Source organism: Dama dama, chromosome 29 (genome assembly GCF_033118175.1).
Source record: "Dama dama isolate Ldn47 chromosome 29, ASM3311817v1, whole genome shotgun sequence".
Classification (NCBI taxonomy): domain Eukaryota; kingdom Metazoa; phylum Chordata; class Mammalia; order Artiodactyla; family Cervidae; genus Dama; species Dama dama.
Genome location: NC_083709.1, coordinates 66,087,312 through 66,105,992, shown reverse-complemented (window position 1 = coordinate 66,105,992; position 18,681 = coordinate 66,087,312). Strand labels below are relative to the sequence as shown.

Sequence of the window (18,681 nt, the reverse complement as noted above, 5' to 3'; positions counted from 1 at the left end):
TGGCAGGTGGAACCACATTGCATATCATTTCCCTTAGTTTATACATTTAAAATGTCAAAATAAATAACAAATACTATTTGATAGTTTATTTTTAGAAAAGTATAATTAAACATGGAACATGTTCGTGTAGGCTATTCGTATAGCAGTCCTAGAACTCACATATTGATAATATTATATAGCATTAGATATTAAGCAAATAGATACTGTGAAGAGACAGAAAGGAACAGATATTTGACTGGCTTAGTCAATGACACTAATTCCTCTACAGAAAGACTATCAACATCAAAAAAGTGATTACTACCAAGGAAAAGCACTCAGAGACCAGAGATGCTGATTTGGGAGTATCAGTAATTTTGTCTCTAAAGAGCAGTCTTTGTGGTGGATCAGAAATATTCCATCCAGTTTATACTGAACTTCCATCAGGTGACATTATGTGCAATGATTCAACTTCTCAAATATCTTAACAACAGGAAAGGGTATACCCTGGATCAGGAAAACAGTCCAGACACTAAGAAAGGGTTAAGTTCAGGTATGTACTGGTATTCTTGCTTAGACGTCAGACTCACATGAACTTAAGTGGTACAAATCTGTCAGAGAGAGACTGAATAATAAGAAGAAGGTTCCTTTGTGAACCTGCGGGGCTGAGGAACACGGTGACTTGACCAAGTTTTTGGCCCAGAGAGGTTCTCCCTAAGCCCAGGTTGTGCCCCTACCAAACCACCATGGTGCTATTCCACCTTTTCTCATTTATCCATATCTGAGGAGAGTCTACTAGTATAGACTAAATACCCATAAGGAAACAAGTTCACTATCTAGGTGGCACTATATATTTGAATTTTTAGGCATATCAACTCTGCAGTACCAATTGAAAAATCAAACTCTTGTTAATTGATAACAATCAGGTAACATGTCTTAATATCACACTCACCCCAAAGTTGGAGGCTGCAAAACGATCAGATGCAGAGACATTGGTGGAGGCAGTTGTGTGGGCATAGTAGGCATTGATGTTGGCCAGTAAGGTGCTCATCACTGCTGGCACACCAGGACACATATACTTGGAGGACAAACATGCAAAATGCCTGAAAAACAGCATCTTCAGCCTCAAAGACTCTTCAGGGTTTGTGGCAAAAGCCAAGTAATCAAAAGATCCCACTCTTGTGTATGAAGCTTATGATCACCTTGGCAGACAAAGAATTTCATAATTTATTTATTCAAATATACATTCAATGAACACCTACTATGTGCCAGGCCCTACGCTAAGTGCCAGAATCCAAAGAGGTGATAGCCTGGCAAGTGGCAGAAAGTAAGTCAGTAACTTAAGGCATGCTATGCAAAAATTCTCTGGGAACATACAGGAAGGTCATCTAAATTAGAATGGCTGGGAGCTAGAAAGGACTAGAAAAAAGGCTTCTCAAAGAGGAGATGGTTGAAACAAGTCTTAAAAGATAGTAAGAATTAATCATTGGAGAAGTATGCAGGCAAAGGGAAACTATTTCAAAAACAAATCTCTTCATGAACAGAGTCATTCATTTGGGAAACCTTCCTTATAGCCATTGTTCAAGCGTTTGATAGACAAACACTAAGAAAGGACGGAGGAGCAGCAGAGAACAGACAGTAAAAAGGGTTTGTCCCAGATGCTACAGGGCTTTTTAAACAAAGGTTTACTGTGATCAGATTAGTTTTTCAAAAAGGTCACTTTGATGGTAAAAATCAGAAAAGAAAACTTGGAGAGAGGTAAGACTAAGACAGAAAGACCAATTGGAGAGTTATGGCACTCACTCAGAAAAGAAGCAACAAGGTTCCAAATGGATCAAAGAAATGGTTAATAAGAGCACAGACTCAAGATCCAGACTCTAGGGTTGAGTCACAGCTCCACCACTCAGGGACCTTAGATAAATTACTTCAACTTCTTTATGCCTGTTTTTTATCTACAAAATGGAAATAATAACGACCTAGGGATGAAATGAGTTAACATTCATAAATTACTTAAACCAGTGCCTGGCACATAAGGAAATGGTATATAGAAGTTGCTGTTGTTATCATTATTACTGAGCTATAGCAATACTGATAGGTTAAAAACATTTCTAGGAGGTAGAATCTAGAGGTTTTAGAGACTGATTGCATGGTGGTAGTAAGAAAAAAAAGTTTAGGCTGACATCTGAATTTCTGAGTTTGGATACTGGGTAATATTGTAATTACTCAGTAATTACTGAGTTTGGATAACTGGGTAATAAACTGTTCCATTTACTAAAATAGGAAATACAGGAAGAACAGAACAGTTTTGCTAGAGATAATGTTGATTTGGATTTTGATCATATTGAGTTTGCAATGCCTGTGGGAATACCCAGAAAGCAAAGCAAAATGGATCTGAAACTCAGGAAAAGATCTGGTCTGGAGAAAGAGATCTGGGAGTCCTAAGCTCAAAAGTAGTAGCTGAGGTTATAGGCTTGAATGAAGTCATCCAGGGAGCGTGAACAGAGCAAAAAAGGCAGAGGGGCTGCTCTCCAACCTCATTCCTCAACATGTTTCTCCATCTAGACTAAACTTCTTGGAGTTCTTTGAATAGTCTATGCTGTGTCGCATCTGAGCATCTCTGCACATGTCCTACCAGAAATGCCCTTCCCTCTTTTCTGTATTTCAAGTGTCAGCTCTTCAACAGTTTCCCTCACAGGCTTCCCCTAAAATTCAGATGCTCTCATAATACACTGTGATTACTTCTCGATAGCACTTATCACATTATAATGCAACTGTTTGTTTACTGCTCTCCTGCTACTCCAAGTTCCCCAAACACAGAGGCCCCCTTATTCATCTTCGTGTTCTCAGCATGTGGCGCAACATGTGACACATACAAAGAACTAAGTCAAACTAAATAAAAGCAGCACAGCCAGGGCACCAGCTACCTTCTGCTTACCCAGGGCTGTTTCCCCATGCAGCCCCTCCAACACACAGTCTATACCTCTTCTCATAGTAGGCAGGGATTTCTGTCATAGCACGTGTACCCTGTATGCTCAGGCCTGTGATGACTGGGCAAATCTGTTCTTGTATACACACCCATGCCCTGGGAATTCTGGGGTAGACAGACAACTCCCCTCTCCCCGAGTTACTGATAAACACACTCCCTTCATACATATACTCTCTCTGCCTTGGGGTACAGATCCACCTCACCCAGCTCAGAGAGGGAAAGAATGAATCACTGCATACTACCCGACTAGGGATCTGTCTGCTCCATCAGTGTACCTCCACTAGCTATTTCAAGAGTTAGTAGCCATTTCCCAGGGCCCCAGGGGAGCCTTACGTCATGGCCTGATATATGGACTCAATGCCATAGCGCATGGCAAATTCATCCACAATTTCCTGGGCAGTCTCATCAAAGTACACCTTCCACGCATCGTCTCCTCGAGCCTCAGGGATCTGGACTCCTCCACCGCCCTGAATGTCCGTGAGGTAATGGAAGAGGTTCTATAGGAGACACAGTAAAATATATATTGGTATTAAAGAGTTAAACTATATATTAGGAAAAAACCCTGCTGGTAAAGACCAGGAGAGTGTGAATAGGGTTCAACAGAGATTCTGTCCTTCAAGTCACTGCTCAGTAACTCCTATGGCCCCAGCAGTCTGTTCTCACGTTAGTGAAAGAGATCTGGGGCTGGGACTGTTTCTTGGGCTGTCTGCCATAGCACAGTGAGCCAAGGATAAAATAAAAATGGGCTCCAGAACTTCAAGCAGCTAGCCATCCTACCTATTGTCAAAGGCACCTCCCAACCTAGCTCTCCGGCACCCCACCTCCCAGGAGCTGGCTCACCTCGTGGAGACACGTGTACTGCACGTGATATGGGGCGACCTTCTCCTCCCCCTTGATCTCCACGCTGATTTGCAGTCGGATGGCCCCTGAGACGGCTGACTTGTCCGTCCTCTTCTCTAGGAAGGAAAGAAGACTGGAGATTGACAACCATGCAACTGCAGATAGCACAGACAGCTCCCATCCCAGCTTAACCCAAAGGAAAGGAGGCCCTGACACAAGTGTTCACCAAACAGGCGAACTCACTGCAGTGACCGTATGCTTCACAAACACCCCAAACCTGGCTGGGCGGGAGAAAAGAAGTGCTCAGTGGGCTAAAGGCACAAGGGGTGAGATCTCAGGTTCTGAAAGCTGGAAAAAATGTTCAGCTAGAGTGCGCCCCAGACACCCCCAGTCCTCCGTCCCCGTCTCTATCTGTGGTGGGTTCTCTGCTGGGAAAGCAAGCTCTGTATGGAGATGTATATGCTCTGGGGCCCGAGTGGTGGACTCGGTAGACAGGGTTTTCCCCAGGTTCCCCAGTCATGCTCTCCCTTCCCAGAAGCTTTCTCTGGTCCTGCTTCCTCACCCAAGTTGTACCAGACGTCCATTTCGCCACTCAGCGTTCGAACCTCAATGATGGTTTGGCCAAGGAAATCATCAGACTCTCGCTTTAGCCGCTGCTTTACTCGTGACTTGATGTCATCATCCTCATCCCACACACGTACCTTAATGCGGTCGGAAGAGTTGTGGCACTCACTGCAAGAGTCAGCAGGTTCTGTTACGGACGGACCCGGCAGCCCTCTCTCTTATGACTCCCGCTTCCTTCCCAAGGCTCTACCAGCTGCACTTGAGGCTGGCAGAGGAGGAGAAGGAGGCAGAGAGCACTGGTACTCAAGTCCCCAGTGAGTCAGGCTATCTGAGCAAATGGCTCTCCACTCCTTAGCCTGGGTAGCTCTCTGTTGTCCAGTCCTGACTGCGCTGGTCAAAAGCGGGGAGGAGAGGAGTAATCAGGGACAATTTTGATTTCCTGCCAGCTAGCTGTATCAACGAAACCAACAGAAAACAGCCTGATAGATGCTGCAGAACCCTAGGAAGCAGTTGGTAGTTCCCTCCCCAGAGTCCTATATGAAGTCCATAAAGATGTTAAATGTTCATGGTAAGCCCATCTGGTCATATTTGCTTTGGTTTTCTACCTAACATCCCCATATATCTTGGAATGTGCTTGGTGAACTTCTCCCATTCTCCTTCTTTTTTTTAAAAATCATTCTTTAATATCCACTTGCCTTGTCATTTTCTCTGTGGTGCTTGCTTTGGAGGGGTGGTTTGCCAGGTACCTCCCTCACACTCCCCATCCCCAGCAGTTGCTTTTTTGGATCCCTGTTGCCTTATCTAAAAGTTGTACTTGGCAGAGTTTGCTGCTCCTTACCCTATGTTCTCATAATGTCTTTGCACATTCTGTTAAAATATTATAGGATAACTACTGGTCTACTGAAAAATAACAGACAAATCATCAATAAGCCTCTTAAAGCCAGGCATTGTCTTACACATTTTTAGATATACGATACCATGTAGAGTGTCTTATACAGAATACAAGTGTGTGTTAGTCACTCAGTCATGCCTGGCTCTTTGCAACCCCATGGACTGTAGCCCACCAGGCGCCTCTGTCCATGGAATTCTCCAGGCAAGAATACTGGAGTGGGTAGCCATTCCCTTTCCAGGGGATCTTCCCAACCCAGGGACTGAACCTGGGTCTCATAGACTACAGGCAGATTCTTTACCATCTGAGCCACCAGGGAAGCCCATACAGAATACAAATTGCTTACTAAACGAAAAGTGGGCAAAACTGACTATAGAGCCAATTCATTTGAATTAACCGTAAGTATCACTTCTCAGCCTTTTGTCAAGATCAAGAGTAGAATTAACCATAAATAATATTCAAGCAGGAACCAGTCAGCTTCTTGAAAAACAGGTGCTCCCCTCAGTAACTATTGCTTCTGGACTGGTGATTGCTTTTATAGGCCCCAATCCCTTTTCCCAATCTCCTTCCAAGGAGCCAAGAGCAGAAGGTCTCTACATAAGCTGTCTGTTTGGCTGATTCAGACTCAGTCCGGGTCCTAAGCATTAACAGGGGTGTGATAAAGCATCTGGATTCACCAGACACCAGTCCAGGTTCTAGGCTACAGCGTGCCATTTTTCAGCGGCCATCCCTTGCTGTCATATGAAATAGTCTGTACAAAAGTGAGGTACTGAATAGAGGAGAAGGGAGGGGAAGCTGAGGCAGAAAGAAAAGCAGAGCCCTTCAGGGAAATGGAAAATTCTCTAAATCCAAGGTTTCTATCTTCAAGTCACGATTTTCCACTTGTAGGACAAGCTGTTCCCACCCCACTCCCTAGAAGAGACTAACTCTTCCTAGGGGTTAGGAAAATGAAAAGTCTAGCATTACAGGATGGGAGGGCTGGAAGGCACAGAGTTGCATGGCAGTCTCTGGCTCTGTCACTCAGCTGTAGCAAAATCTTGCTAGCACTAGAAAAAGCAGTATGGTTTGCCCAGGGGCCCCTTTAATAGACCGAGTTAAGACTTGAGTGCAGTAACCCTGATACAACAGTCTATGAGAAGAGACCTAGTAAAAGAATAAATGCTAGCCAATTAAAGTAAGTGAGAAATGGGTTTTCTCCATTGCCTCGACCCCGTCTCTCTTAGAGTCCAAGTCCAGGACAACAGGATTTAATGCCATTCCCAAAATATACACAGTCCCAGGAAAGACAGAGCCTACTAAGACTTACAAATGGAACTTCTCCTCCCAAACAGGATTCAGGTTTCCAAAAATGGTCTTGGTACGCTTCTTGGTTTTGCCCACTTGCACAGTCACATAAGGGTCACTGGATCCTGTCTTGTCCTTGGCTTGCAGGCCCTGGGCACACATCACTGCAACCCAGACACACACAGAAGGAGGCTTCAGAGTACACTCCGGAAGTCATGAGCCCGCCAAAGCACAACTCATACTTCCCACCTTAGAGCGCCCTCTATCTGCTCCTTGCACAGAAGCAGATTCCCTCACCCCTCCACTTTTATTCTTAGCCCTAAGCCTTTCCCCCAAAGCCTAGCCCAAGAATCCTATCTCCTCCCTGGACCCTAGCTGACCACTTACCCAGACAGGTCCTTACCTGTTCTGATACATGCATGCCTCAGTCATATGCACCCAGCTAATAAATCACTGGTTACCTACTCCCTCATCTCCTGCCTGTCCCCTTTCCCCCAGCCTCCCAGCTCTTACAACATCAAACTGTTAACCAAGTCTGTAATATCAGATTGTTACTAAATCCTTGCATTATCATTCAGATTGCGAGTGTCAGTCTTGCTTCTCCCAGCACCACTGGCACTGGAGTCTAGAAGAGGAGGAGTGATGAATAATGAGGGCTTCATTCTGTGTTCTTTCCCCCTAGTCCCTGCTTCCTCATGCTCAGGATGCTTCCCCCTCAGGCTCCTCCCCATAGCCGAGGCCCTCCTGTCCACTCAAACTCTGGCCTGCTCACCAGTGATGGTGATTTTGGCTGACCATTTGGAGGTGCCATCCAACACACTCTGCTTCACTGTTTTCATCTGTTGCACATGGGCGACTTTGCTCACGTTGAAGACATCCCGGATAACTTCAAAGATCTCTGGCTTATTCCGCTCTCGGATTTTCATGCGGTCCTTCATGGCCATGATGATGTTCTGGGTCCGGTCCTCCGCTCCATGTTTAGAGCTCTTTTCTGCAGCCCCTGAAGAGTGGCCAGAGACAGAAAGTAGGGTAACCAATAGGTCACCTACCAGGTCAAGGATCAGGCTGAAGAATGGGGCTTAAGAGATGTCACTGAGCAGTGACAGAAGCTTAGGAAGACTGATATATCTCTGGGGAAAGCTGGTATCTGTGGGGTCTGCTAGAGTTTAATGCCTGGCCAGTGGAGTTTAAAAGGCAACTCAAAGAGAAGCAAAAAGTTGATCATTGTTATATGTTAATCATGTAACTAACATGTTATATTAGTCCATTCTATTTAGAAACATATTGAATTTTTCATCAGAAAAGAAAAAAAAAATGTAGCTCAGTCTACAGTTGGTTTTGTCTTTCTTCCATCCACATGCTTGTTAAGAGATACCCTCCAAGTCTAAGGCCAAAATAGCAAAATGGGTATCCCAGTTATCAGGGAGTGGTTGTGGATAGGACAATCCCACCAAACTCATCCCAACGCCAAGCCGTGATACAGATCTCAGAATTCACCACAGCGCGCAGCTGGGCACATCCTCGCCTGTGGCTCCAGTGGCTCAGATCTCAGGAGACATTGTGATATGGTAAGAAGATTAAGGCTTTGTTATCTGACAGACCTGGGTTCCAATCCTGACTCTACTACTCCCTGCTGGGTAAATACATTTCTTCTATGAGAAGAAAGTGGCACTTATCTCTCAAGATTTGCAGTCAGCCCTTTATTATCATAAAGCATCCAGCCCAAGGCCTGCCATCTGACACTCGGCTACGTGCTTTATTTAATGAGTAATAAACACTCTATTATTACTACCATCAGTATTATCCCAGCAAGGCCAAGGGTCATTTTTCCAAGCCATGACCCCAGCCAGCTCATCTCTGCTGTCCTAAGGATGATTAGGGAGGAACAGAGATTTCCTCCAGCGTATTTCACCAACCAGGTTTCTCAGGCAAAGGACCCATCCTTTCTTTATTGGCAGACTGACTCTTAACCTCTCTCCAGTCTCCAAAGGCTCAGGCCTTAAGGACAAAACTTGGCGCAAAGAAGAAAGGTCAACATTCACATCCTAATCCTGGGAGGATGGAAAGCAGATTTTCTGTCTAGGGACGTATACAGAAGGGCATTTAATTTCACTCTGTACTTCATAGAAGACTTAGATAAATGAAAAGTGACCTGGGCTGCATCTACTCTTGCATTTAGCATATCCCATGCAATGCTATTTCCCTGGGTGGGGACCTCGGAAAGGCTCTTAAAGAGAAGATAAGACACCCTGGCTGTTACAGAGCACCACTCTGGAGGCTTCCAGCAAGCAGCCTGTGCAGCCAGTTGCTAGTTCTCCCAATTAAAGCAGGGTGCTGCTGGCACCTGTCCTTGTCACCCCTCATGATGGGTTTGGGCAAAGTCATCACCAGCACCCAACTCTTCTGCTGTGTTCAGCCTGTCTCTTCACATCCACTACAGCCATGTCACTGGCATCAATCTAGGGTTCTTCAAAGAATGACATTTTAAGTCAACAATTCCTGAGGCCCTTTTAGGTCTCATCTTTCCTTGGAATAATGAAGTGCTTGTGAGTCTAAAGGTGACCTTCCTTTCTCCTACCATAATTGAAGCTTTTATTGCTGCAGCGTGGCAATGAGGAACACCTGAAGACCTGGAGGGCTGAGAGAATACTTCCCACACCCCCAGCCCTGCTCTCCCCAGGGTGTACCCACAGCAGTGCACGCCGAGCAGGGGTGGAGCAAGGAGAGAAGAACTTGGAGCGCCACCACCTCTTGTGCCAAGACTTGCTGCTTTCCCTGCTCCTGTTCTCCCCACTCAGATGGTGGCACAAGTCACATGTTTAGCAAGGGCCTTGGGAGTCACACATTCTCCTTCTGGACCTCTGCCTCATCCGTGTGAAGATTCTGTTCTTGGTACTGATGTCTAAAAGCTCCATCTAGAAGCAGGGAGTAAATTCCACCTTCCCTGAGTCTTCCCTAGTCTCCCTTAGGAGGTCTAGACCTCAGGAGGCTCCTCTCTGAGGCCTAGAACCCCAGAACTCTCTCTTCCTATTAGTTCTGGCCCCTGATTACACATGCTCTAGTCTTTTGGGCAAAACAGCCATCGTGGTGTGTACAATACCCAGTAGAGCCTCTGGGATCACCTGAATCCCGGAAGAGATTCTAGCTCCATCCAAGGGCCATAGGAAACTTAATGAATTTTTCCTAAAGGTGTTTAAGCGAGTGTTACGAGACCTGTTATTTGGAAAGGCAGTGTCTCCTGACTTGGGAACCTACCTTCTCTAAAAAGGACAGCGCGTCAGAGTCAGGTACAGAGGAGGGACGATGGCCCAGCCGTCCTGGTCCCCTGCTGCCGGCTATGCTGGGAGGCCCTGCTGCCCACAGCCCCTCCCCCGTCACACCGCAGGGCACTCACGCTGCAGGCAGTCGGCACTGAGCAGGTCCTGGCACTTCTCATGGCACTTGACGCCACACTCGCTGCAGCGCATGCCCTGCCGGGCGATGCCCCAGAGCAGGCCTTCACACTCATAGCAGTAGGTGGGGGTGGTGGCGGACCAGACCTCAAAGTGGTGGGGCGTGGTGCACGAGATGGGGTAGATTAAGGCCTGCAGGGTTTTCTTATACACATGGGATTTCTGAAAAACACAGATTCCATCACCCCCCAGTGACTTTAGTTCTCTGCTGACAGATACCACTGGGCTTAGTAATAGCCTAGCGCAGGGCTATCAACACCTCTGGCAGTCAAGGAGATGGTTCAGCCTGGCCTGGCCCACATTCCAGCCCGGCAGAAAGAAACCCCAACATCATGTGCTCCTGGTCATCCAAGGAGCACATCCATGACCTGAATGCTGGGTTTAAGCCTTGCCCCAGCAGTCAGGCTTTTTAGGGAAACAGAAGGTACTAGGCTCATCATAAATCCCTGACATGAGTGGTCACATACTCATACTCCAACATGAGATTTAGGTTTACCTCTGGTCTGGACCCTTGCTTCTCCCGGTGTAGAAAACTTGATGCTATAATATCTATCTGTTTCATTAACAGAGTCCGCCCCAAACTTCTGAACTCCCAGTGTATGGCCACAGAGATGATCACTGGGCCATAGGCCAGTGGACTCATGAAAGCCCATGGGTCACTTACCAGCTCTTCATCCTTGAGAGAGGTGCGTGTAGCCAATGCAGAAGTAATGCCTGCTTTCCGGGACTGGACCAGTGACTGTGAGAGAAGACTCGCCGTCAGCCCTGGCTACTACCAAGGGCCGGGCAAAGTCCTGGGCGGGGAGTTCCAGGGACCAAAGCTACACTCCTTTCCATTTTTACTGTCATTCACAGGGGCCTCTCCACAGGTAATGGGTAACAAACACCTGAGGTTAAGATACAAACTCAAGGCCTTCAGGGAACTGTCCTAACAATGATAGAACAGCACTTCTCTCAGGGTACCTGTCATCCAAAGGGTTTCCCTTTCCTTCAATATTTTTAGGTATCTGACCCCACAGAAACTCCTTGTTTAAAGGAAGGCACAGGAAAATGAAAAGTCTAGAATTACAGTATGAAACAGGTCATTAAGAACAGGACACACAAAACTCTGTCAGAGTCACATTCAAGAATCACCACTGGGAACAATGATGCTATACTAAATCCTCCAGTCCTGGGCACCACCCCATGCCCACACAATCCCAGGTGGCTGTGGAAGCCAACAGCCCAAATGAGCAGGGCACTGAGTGAAAGGGGACAATGAAGCCTCGCTGAAATCCAGCAGGGCAGGGGGTTAAACATGAGATCGAGGACGCCCTGCTGGAAAGGCCCATGAATCTGCCAAGCCCAGGCTTTAGGGGCAGCCTCCAGAGAAGCACATGGTTTCCCTAAGGCAGTGGATACCAGGCAGACAGAAGTCATTATATCAGCCTGAGCAGCAAGAATAGTTGGGATGTGCCCAGGTAGGTTGAGATTCGGGCTTTTACAAAGGATGGAAATGGGCTCTGGAGACACTCACCATAGCCTGCGCAGAGGAGAGCAGAGAAAGGAACAACATGATGTTAAAGCCCCACAAGGGCATGAAAGCTTTCAGACACAACTGAGAGGTTCTTCCCTGAAGTCCAAAAGCAGGAAACATGTCCCAACCCCCTCTGTCTCTATCCTCTGTCCACTGTATTGCCTCTATCCTCTATCAACTGTATCCAACCCAGACCGCTGCCCAGGGCCCAAGGCCTAGAAGGAGAGTCACACCATAAAGTGAAATATGGACAAGGTTAAAAGACAGAAGAGGGGAAACAAGAAATGACTAAGATACTGCCACCTACTCGGTTAAGCAAAATAAAACTGGTGAGCAAGGAGGGAGAAGGTGAGAAAAAGCAGGAAGAAAAGAAAGAAAGAAGAGAAAAAAGAGGAGATGAAAGACAATGAAAGAAGGTAACAAAGAAGAGTTGACATCATCTTCAACCAGCCAGCTGGATGAAACGTTGGTGGGATAAGAGGTGTACTAGGAAGGAGGAGACAGGGAAAGACGTATCAATAGCAGGGGGAAAGGGAAGGAAAGAAAGAATCGATGAAGAGGAAATGGCAAAGGACACTCATATTCAGTCAGTTAAGTAGGGAGAAACTGGTAGGGAAAAAAGAGCACAATACAGAGGAAAAATAAAAAAAGGAGTGGACAAAAAATATCAAATAGACTGAATAGGGAGAAAAAACAAGGAGCAGAAAATGGTAATAAGAAAAACGGTTCAAGTCTTATTGAACATCTGACTCTGGGACTCTAGGGTACCTGGGTGCCACTCTAACCCCAGTGAGATCATACGAGGTCCTACTGAAGCCATCACTAAGTCTCAGAGGGGCTTTAAATGACTGATCATCAGACTAATACCTGTCGCTGAAGGCCCCACTTCCATTCCTGACAGCTCACTGAGACCACTCACTCACCAAGTCGCTGACAAGCGGCAGGGTCTTCTTCCTGCGTAGATCCGGCATGCTGTCAATGCCGTAGAGCCCTCCGGCTGGCCTGAGGAGAGAGGGAAAATTATGTCAGGACTTCTAGTCTGCCCTTGAGTTACTGGCAGGTTCAATGTGCCATTCTCCTTGCTCATCCTCTCCCCAAAGAAGGATGAACTGACCCTCAACATGGGCCTTTAAGAGGAGAAAAGAGGACAGAAAGCGAGGGAAATAAAGCCACGGGATGACAAACAATGGGATCTGCTCTCAGAGTCTCCTTCTAAGGTTTTAGCCAAGGACTGAAAGCTCTTTTATCACACTATACCAGTCCAAGGTGCCTTTGTTTATTTGAAGACACCTGTGCTCCATAAAAGGTGGGAACTGATGCTTAAGATAGCTTCTCCCTGCACTCAGGCCAGAGACACTGATGCCTAAAGATGAGTCTTTTCTGACCTGTGCTAGAACAGAGCCCACAGGAATAGCTCTACAGAAGAGCTGCTGCCTGCGTGAGCAAGGCTGACAGACAATAGCATGCAGAAGCAGACCTCCTCCAGCCTGAGGAAGAGTCCCCCGTTCGGTCTATCCGAGCCTCCGGAAGAAAAAGTCTCTATGGGAAGAGGAGCCTGCATAATCAAATGGAGGCAGGGGAAGTAGATGGGAGACTTCCCAAAGATGATTTAGAGGGAAAAAAGATCATTTAAGAAGGAAACAGCGAAGTGACTCAGAGTGTGACCTAGTCCTATGCTCACATCAACAGAAACCAGGAAAAAAATTACAGCTGGAGCAACTGAAAGTGAAGTGAAAGTTCAGTCACCCAGTCATGTCCAACTCTTTGCAACCCCGTGGACTGTAGCCCGTCAGGCTCCCATGTCCATGGGATTCTCCAGGCAAGAACACTGGAGTGGGTTGCCATGCCCTCCTCCAGGGTATCTTCCCCAGCCAGGGATCAAACTGGGGTCTACAGCATTGAAGGCGGATTCTTTACCATCAGAACCACTGGGAAATCCTATGAACAACTTGAGATTTCTAAAACTCTTATACTTTTTTTATACTTATTAACTTTGCTGTTCTTTGACTGTTATTCCATATAACAATACACAATAAAAATACAGAGAATTTCCTAAAAAGAATATCATTCTTACATTGAGACAATCTGGATTTTATCCACAACTCTTCTACTAATTCACTACACATCCTCTGCCAAAATTCCTTCCTCTCTCTGGATCTTGGTGTCACTTCCATAAAATGAGAGGAACTATAAAAACCTCTCTGACCTTTTGGAAAGTATCCTTCTGAGCTTCAATTAAATTCACTCAGGTATTTGGTTTTCAGGTAAGCAATGAGGCAGGGAAAGAAGGGTGGCTGGGTTATACACCACAGCTGGTGTGAAAAGAGGAATATCACAGAAGAATAAGTATGTACTGCTAGCTACATGGGCAAAAAATGGAGCCACAAATTAGGTCAAGGCCAGGAGTTGGAGCAGGCAACCCTATATACTGATTTCTAATCATCTAGCTTCCTGAATATGGGCAGTGAGCTCTGTTCTCAATGAGGCCACCACACCTATGAAAGTTTGAAACTTGTGACAGTTTCTAAGGACTAAGCCGAAGGAAGGGAAAGATGACAACAGGGAGACATTTAGAAAATCCCTGCCTGGCTCCATTTAAAAATAGCCTGGTTATGTTGCGTTGGTATGTATGAAGTTTAAAATTATTTGAAGAAAAATGCTAAAGCCCTGAAGAAGGGCTGTTGAAGAAGCAACTGATGCCATGAGTTTGTGGCTAATTCTGAAAACTATAAAATGTATACCTTAAGCCAAGAAGTGTTTTTTTTTTTGGCAACACAAATGAGCTTTTGACAAAAGAAGAGCGGCTCATTCACATGATTAACTCTTGCTATAAAAAAGACATATTGCAAGAAAAAGAAGCACTTAAAAATATAGTTGATAATGTTCTGATCTAATATTTTTTCTTCCCTGGTGATGAGGAAGAGGAGGCAGCCACTGAGAGCTTCGACGTCAGAAGGACTTTGAGGGGCAAGGAGAGAAGGAAGAGCTTAAGGGTCCTGAGACCTGTATGTGGAGGGCAGAGGGCGCGTGTGCACTTAGACGCTTTCCTCCCTTAATAACAGTGAGCCATTGCAGCTGAGCAATTCAAAACCATTCTCCACTGCAATCACATGGGTCTGAAACTCCCAGACAAGGAACACAGACAGAACATACTGAGCTCGTAAGGGTCCTCACTAGAGTAGGGTGGAGTGAGGAAGTGACTCACAGTAGCTGAGGCTGGCGGCAAGCTAAGCAGCTACACTGTCAACAGTGGGATAGAAGGAAACCAGTTCTAAATGCAGATCTTTTTCTAGTTTTCCCATCCTTATACATAAAGGGCATACCACCACTATGATGCAATACAGCAGAAATTCCAGAAGGAAGGATGGGGAGCCCCAAAGTTCCCTCCCCTGCTTCAGGGGAACCATTCTGCAAAGTTCTCTCTTCTGTCTCCGGGGAGTCAGTTTGCAGAGTCCTCTCCTCTGCCCCAGAGAAACAACCGTCTCGACAGTGGAACGTCTTCCTTCTCCAGAGTCCAGCTGATGAAGCTGTTTTTCCTGCTTCCCAAGGGAAAAGCTAAAGCAGCATAAGAGACTCTGTAAGGTTCACAGAAACCTTGAGGAGCCACACTTACCCTTCTGGAAGCCACCGGGGCAAACGGGGATCACCATCATCTGGAATCTTTAAAGAGAGAAAGAGAGAGAAGTTAGCTCCTGGGAAAGATGGGAGAGTGCCCTAGTTCTCTGGTCAGGCAGTGAGCAGTAAAGTAGGAAGCTCAGAGCAGCACAGGTCACACACACCATGTGAGGACATAGCCGGCCTGAGGTGTAAGCCAGCTCCCTGATCAGCCAGGGCCACAAGCAGGCAGCTAGAATGAGCTTCATCTCCCTTCTCCCCAGTGAACATGGAGGATACAAGGTCACAGAGAACCCAGGACCAAGATCCACTGGGAGTGTGAGAGCTGCCAGAATGGAGAGCCCCCTCACACATCCGCTGGTATAGAACAGTAAGCGTGGGCCAAGAGAGGGCTCATGTAGGCGTCCAGGCCTCACTAAAGCAAAAGGACAACTTCATATAGAGTCCAGCCTTCCAGCTATATTCTTAAGTTCTGCTGGCTGCCCTAGAGTCAGACCTGGTCTTTCTGGATTCCTGTCTCACGTTGTGATTTGACTTGGCCTAGGGTCCTTGAAGCTATAACTCATTGACACTGAGTACGCTCTACATTTGATAAACTCGATGTAACAAAAGAATCCAGGGCAGATTAGATACTTGGATTACCATTTTTGCCAATTTTATGAACTCTACAATAAGAAGCTAAAAACTGAAGCACCAAATAATTCAAGCAAGGAACTGTTGGAAAACACTTTTTAAAGCTTTTTGTAAAAAAAAAAAAAAAAGAAAGAAAAAAATCCAAAGCAAATCCTTCAGGCAGAGTACAGAGTTCCAAAGCTGCCAGGGCTCTCAGAGGACCAATGGCAGCTGCTATTTAAGCCCAACCGACTTAGTACTGGCGGGCCTGGGGCTTTCTGTCCCTCCTTGCTCCCTCCACCCCCAATGACTTCCCTGACTCCTGGGATCTGGACTCCAGCTAGCCGTCCTGAGCAAAGGAGCTCCAGATCAAGGGCGGCAGAGGTAAGCTCTTAGGCTCTGGATGGGGGGTGAAGTTCTGGGAGGGTTAAAGATGGGAGGAGTTATGGACAAAATGAGGCAAGAGAGTGAAAAAGAGAGGTAGGACAAGCTAATCGGTGATGTGAAAGTGGGTAAGAGTGACCCTGGACCAGCGGGAAGCTCAAGATGCACTTTGGATTTAAGATTCTTCTCAGGTTGCCTGTGCTCTAGTCAAGCCTATCTGCCTGCTGCCTGAGGCCCTTCATGACCACACTTTGCTGCTTCTGCCTCCTTCCCTGGTTCTATCAGTGGGATGATATGGTAGAGGGAGGGCCAGGCCCAAAGGGCAGTCAGAAGGTTGAATCAAGTCTCCTAAGGTTCCTGTGAGGGGCAGCCCATCGCATCCCTAAATCCCCAGATACCACCAACCAGAACTTATCCTCCCTTTAGAAATAGTCACTGCACTGAGCAGATTTTTACTTCCTACCTAGAATTAGGTGGTTGCCAGAAGCCACTGGGCTTAAGGAAACAAAATTACAACACATCTTTGGCAGTCAGGGTTCATAGGCTCAGATCACACACATTTCCTGTGCTCAGAGCGGGCAGTGGGTCTGCAGAAGCCTGCAGACACAGTGCAGAGCATGCGCAGACGGCAGAGAAGGAGGGCTAGGGGGGTGAGAGCAGGTCTCAGCAAAGTGCATATAGGAGGTACATTCGTAGACACGACTTGCACCTGAGAACCCACAGGTGAGCACGGATCCTGCACACAGAGATACAGAGCGTGTGCACACACCCATCTGGGGGAGGACTCAGTGTTCACCAGGGCTCAAATCACCGGCAAAGCACACCCTTAGCACCTTGAGGAACCAGTGCTTGTAGGCACATTCTCATGGTGTGGGGAAACCACACCACAGGTCTGCAGACCCTTGTGCTCACAGAGCGGCCAGGAAGCCTGCTCAGAAGCACGGAGCACTTTCACATTTAGGCCCCAAGCAAGAGGCACAAAAAGCCTACAAAAACTCCTGCTCTCAAATACAAAGTGTGTGTGCATGCTGGGCTCAGTGAGGGTTCACAGCATATGCCAGTAGGCAGCCACAAGTAGAACACGGACACACTGTGCAAAGTGGGAAAGGAGAAAGGCAGTCAGTACCTGGGGGGTCAAGCTGAGCGCATGGGGAAGCACACGCATGCTGCACTGAACGTGTGCCACGCAGGCACGCACATCCTCGCAAGGCTCCATGGGCGTCTGCAGGAGCACACACAGGCACGGAGCATGCACACAAACACACCGGCTGCATGAGCCACAGCTCATGGGCACGCATGCGTGCACACACACACATACACACACTGTACTCAGGAGGGAGGGGAGAGAACCAACAACAAAGGGGCCCCAAAGGGCCAGAGCACAACCTGAAGGGCTCCTCGCTTTCCTTCTGCAAGGAGAGAAAGAGCAGGAAAAAAAGGGCAGAGAGGTTAGTAGATTCATCCTAACCCAGGCAGAGCTAACCGCGTGGGACACGGAGGAGAGCCCGGAGAAGCCCTCTGAACGGCGGGGCAGCGCACAGAGCCTGGCTCCCGGAATCCTCACCTCCTGTGTTCGCTGCCCCTGCTTTTTAGTTCAGAACCCGGGTTTAGCTACAAAAACCAAAGGACCATGCCAGCCTGGAAATTTCAGCCGCCCTCTACCCCCTTTCCAAAGTGGTCTGCATGCAGGGTCAGGGTCACCGGGGCCACGAGACCATCTGTGCTACCAAGGGCCACTCCCACAGGCCGACGGAACTGACTGAACACAGAGCAGGCTCCTTCCTCGGAAGCTACACGAGCTCATCCGAATCTGGGGCAAGTCTGCAAACCCCAAAGGCCAGGTAGCGGAGCCCTCTCCCTTTTCTAACACAGGCTGGCTACGTGTTTTGCCCCACAAGCCTTGGCCTGTTTTCCCAGAGCCTAAGTTAAGTTAGGCCAAGTTAAGGCCTGGAAGTAAGGCCAGGATCTGGATGCTCAGTGGCCATAGATTTGGAGGCACCAAGTCCTTATCATAAGTCACTATGATCTGAACGATAAAACCACGGCTGCAATCCCAGGTTTGATTATCTACCGAATTTAGAACAATACGTCAAAAGAAACTGACACTTCCAGAAGGACCTAAGCAAACCACAGGAGAGGAAGAATAAAGTCCATAAATTACTCCTTTCCTATTTGCCAGATGCTACGTTGCCTTCTAGGCCACACTTGCTTGACAGAGGCTTCCTTCTCTAAGCAAAGTTCATTATCTGGGCCCATTAGCCCCTCTTTTCTTTTTTTTCCCCATCCCTTTGAATAAAGAATCACTGATACTACATAACAAGTAGAAGGAAGAACTAATAAGTTCCCAATTTTTCAAGCTATTTCTGATTACCTAATGGGTCACCTGACTTGACAGAAGGGATTTAGGAATAGGAATCTTCCAAAACAGCACAGAAAAGTGGGTGAGATTAAAAAAACATTTCTGGGAGAGGGAACGGTCTCTTCTACTACGTCTACTCCCTACTTCCTGAGAACACTCTGTTCCCTTTGAAAAAGCAAGCTAGGCAAGGAACACTAACTGACC

General features: G+C 47.0%; 1 protein-coding gene across 4 annotated transcripts in view; it reads right to left on the bottom strand.

Annotated features, from left to right (window-relative positions):
* Positions 1-18,681, bottom strand: part of UNC13B (unc-13 homolog B) — a 202,054-nt gene that overhangs the window by 23,857 nt on the left and 159,516 nt on the right. For 3 of the 4 annotated variants that reach the window (XM_061132177.1, XM_061132175.1, XM_061132176.1), the window contains 10 exons: positions 15,121-15,167; positions 12,431-12,509; positions 10,656-10,730; positions 9,934-10,153; positions 7,312-7,539; positions 6,562-6,703; positions 4,365-4,534; positions 3,803-3,918; positions 3,296-3,459; positions 929-1,079 (listed from right to left, as the gene is read on the bottom strand). In XM_061132177.1, the coding sequence (XP_060988160.1) occupies positions 929-1,079; positions 3,296-3,459; positions 3,803-3,918; positions 4,365-4,534; positions 6,562-6,703; positions 7,312-7,539; positions 9,934-10,153; positions 10,656-10,730; positions 12,431-12,509; positions 15,121-15,167 (1,392 nt within the window). Of the gene's footprint in view, positions 1-928; positions 1,080-3,295; positions 3,460-3,802; positions 3,919-4,364; positions 4,535-6,561; positions 6,704-7,311; positions 7,540-9,933; positions 10,154-10,655; positions 10,731-12,430; positions 12,510-15,120; positions 15,168-17,504; positions 17,528-18,681 lie in introns of all 4 variants that reach the window. The other variant, XM_061132174.1, reaches the window with a different exon arrangement.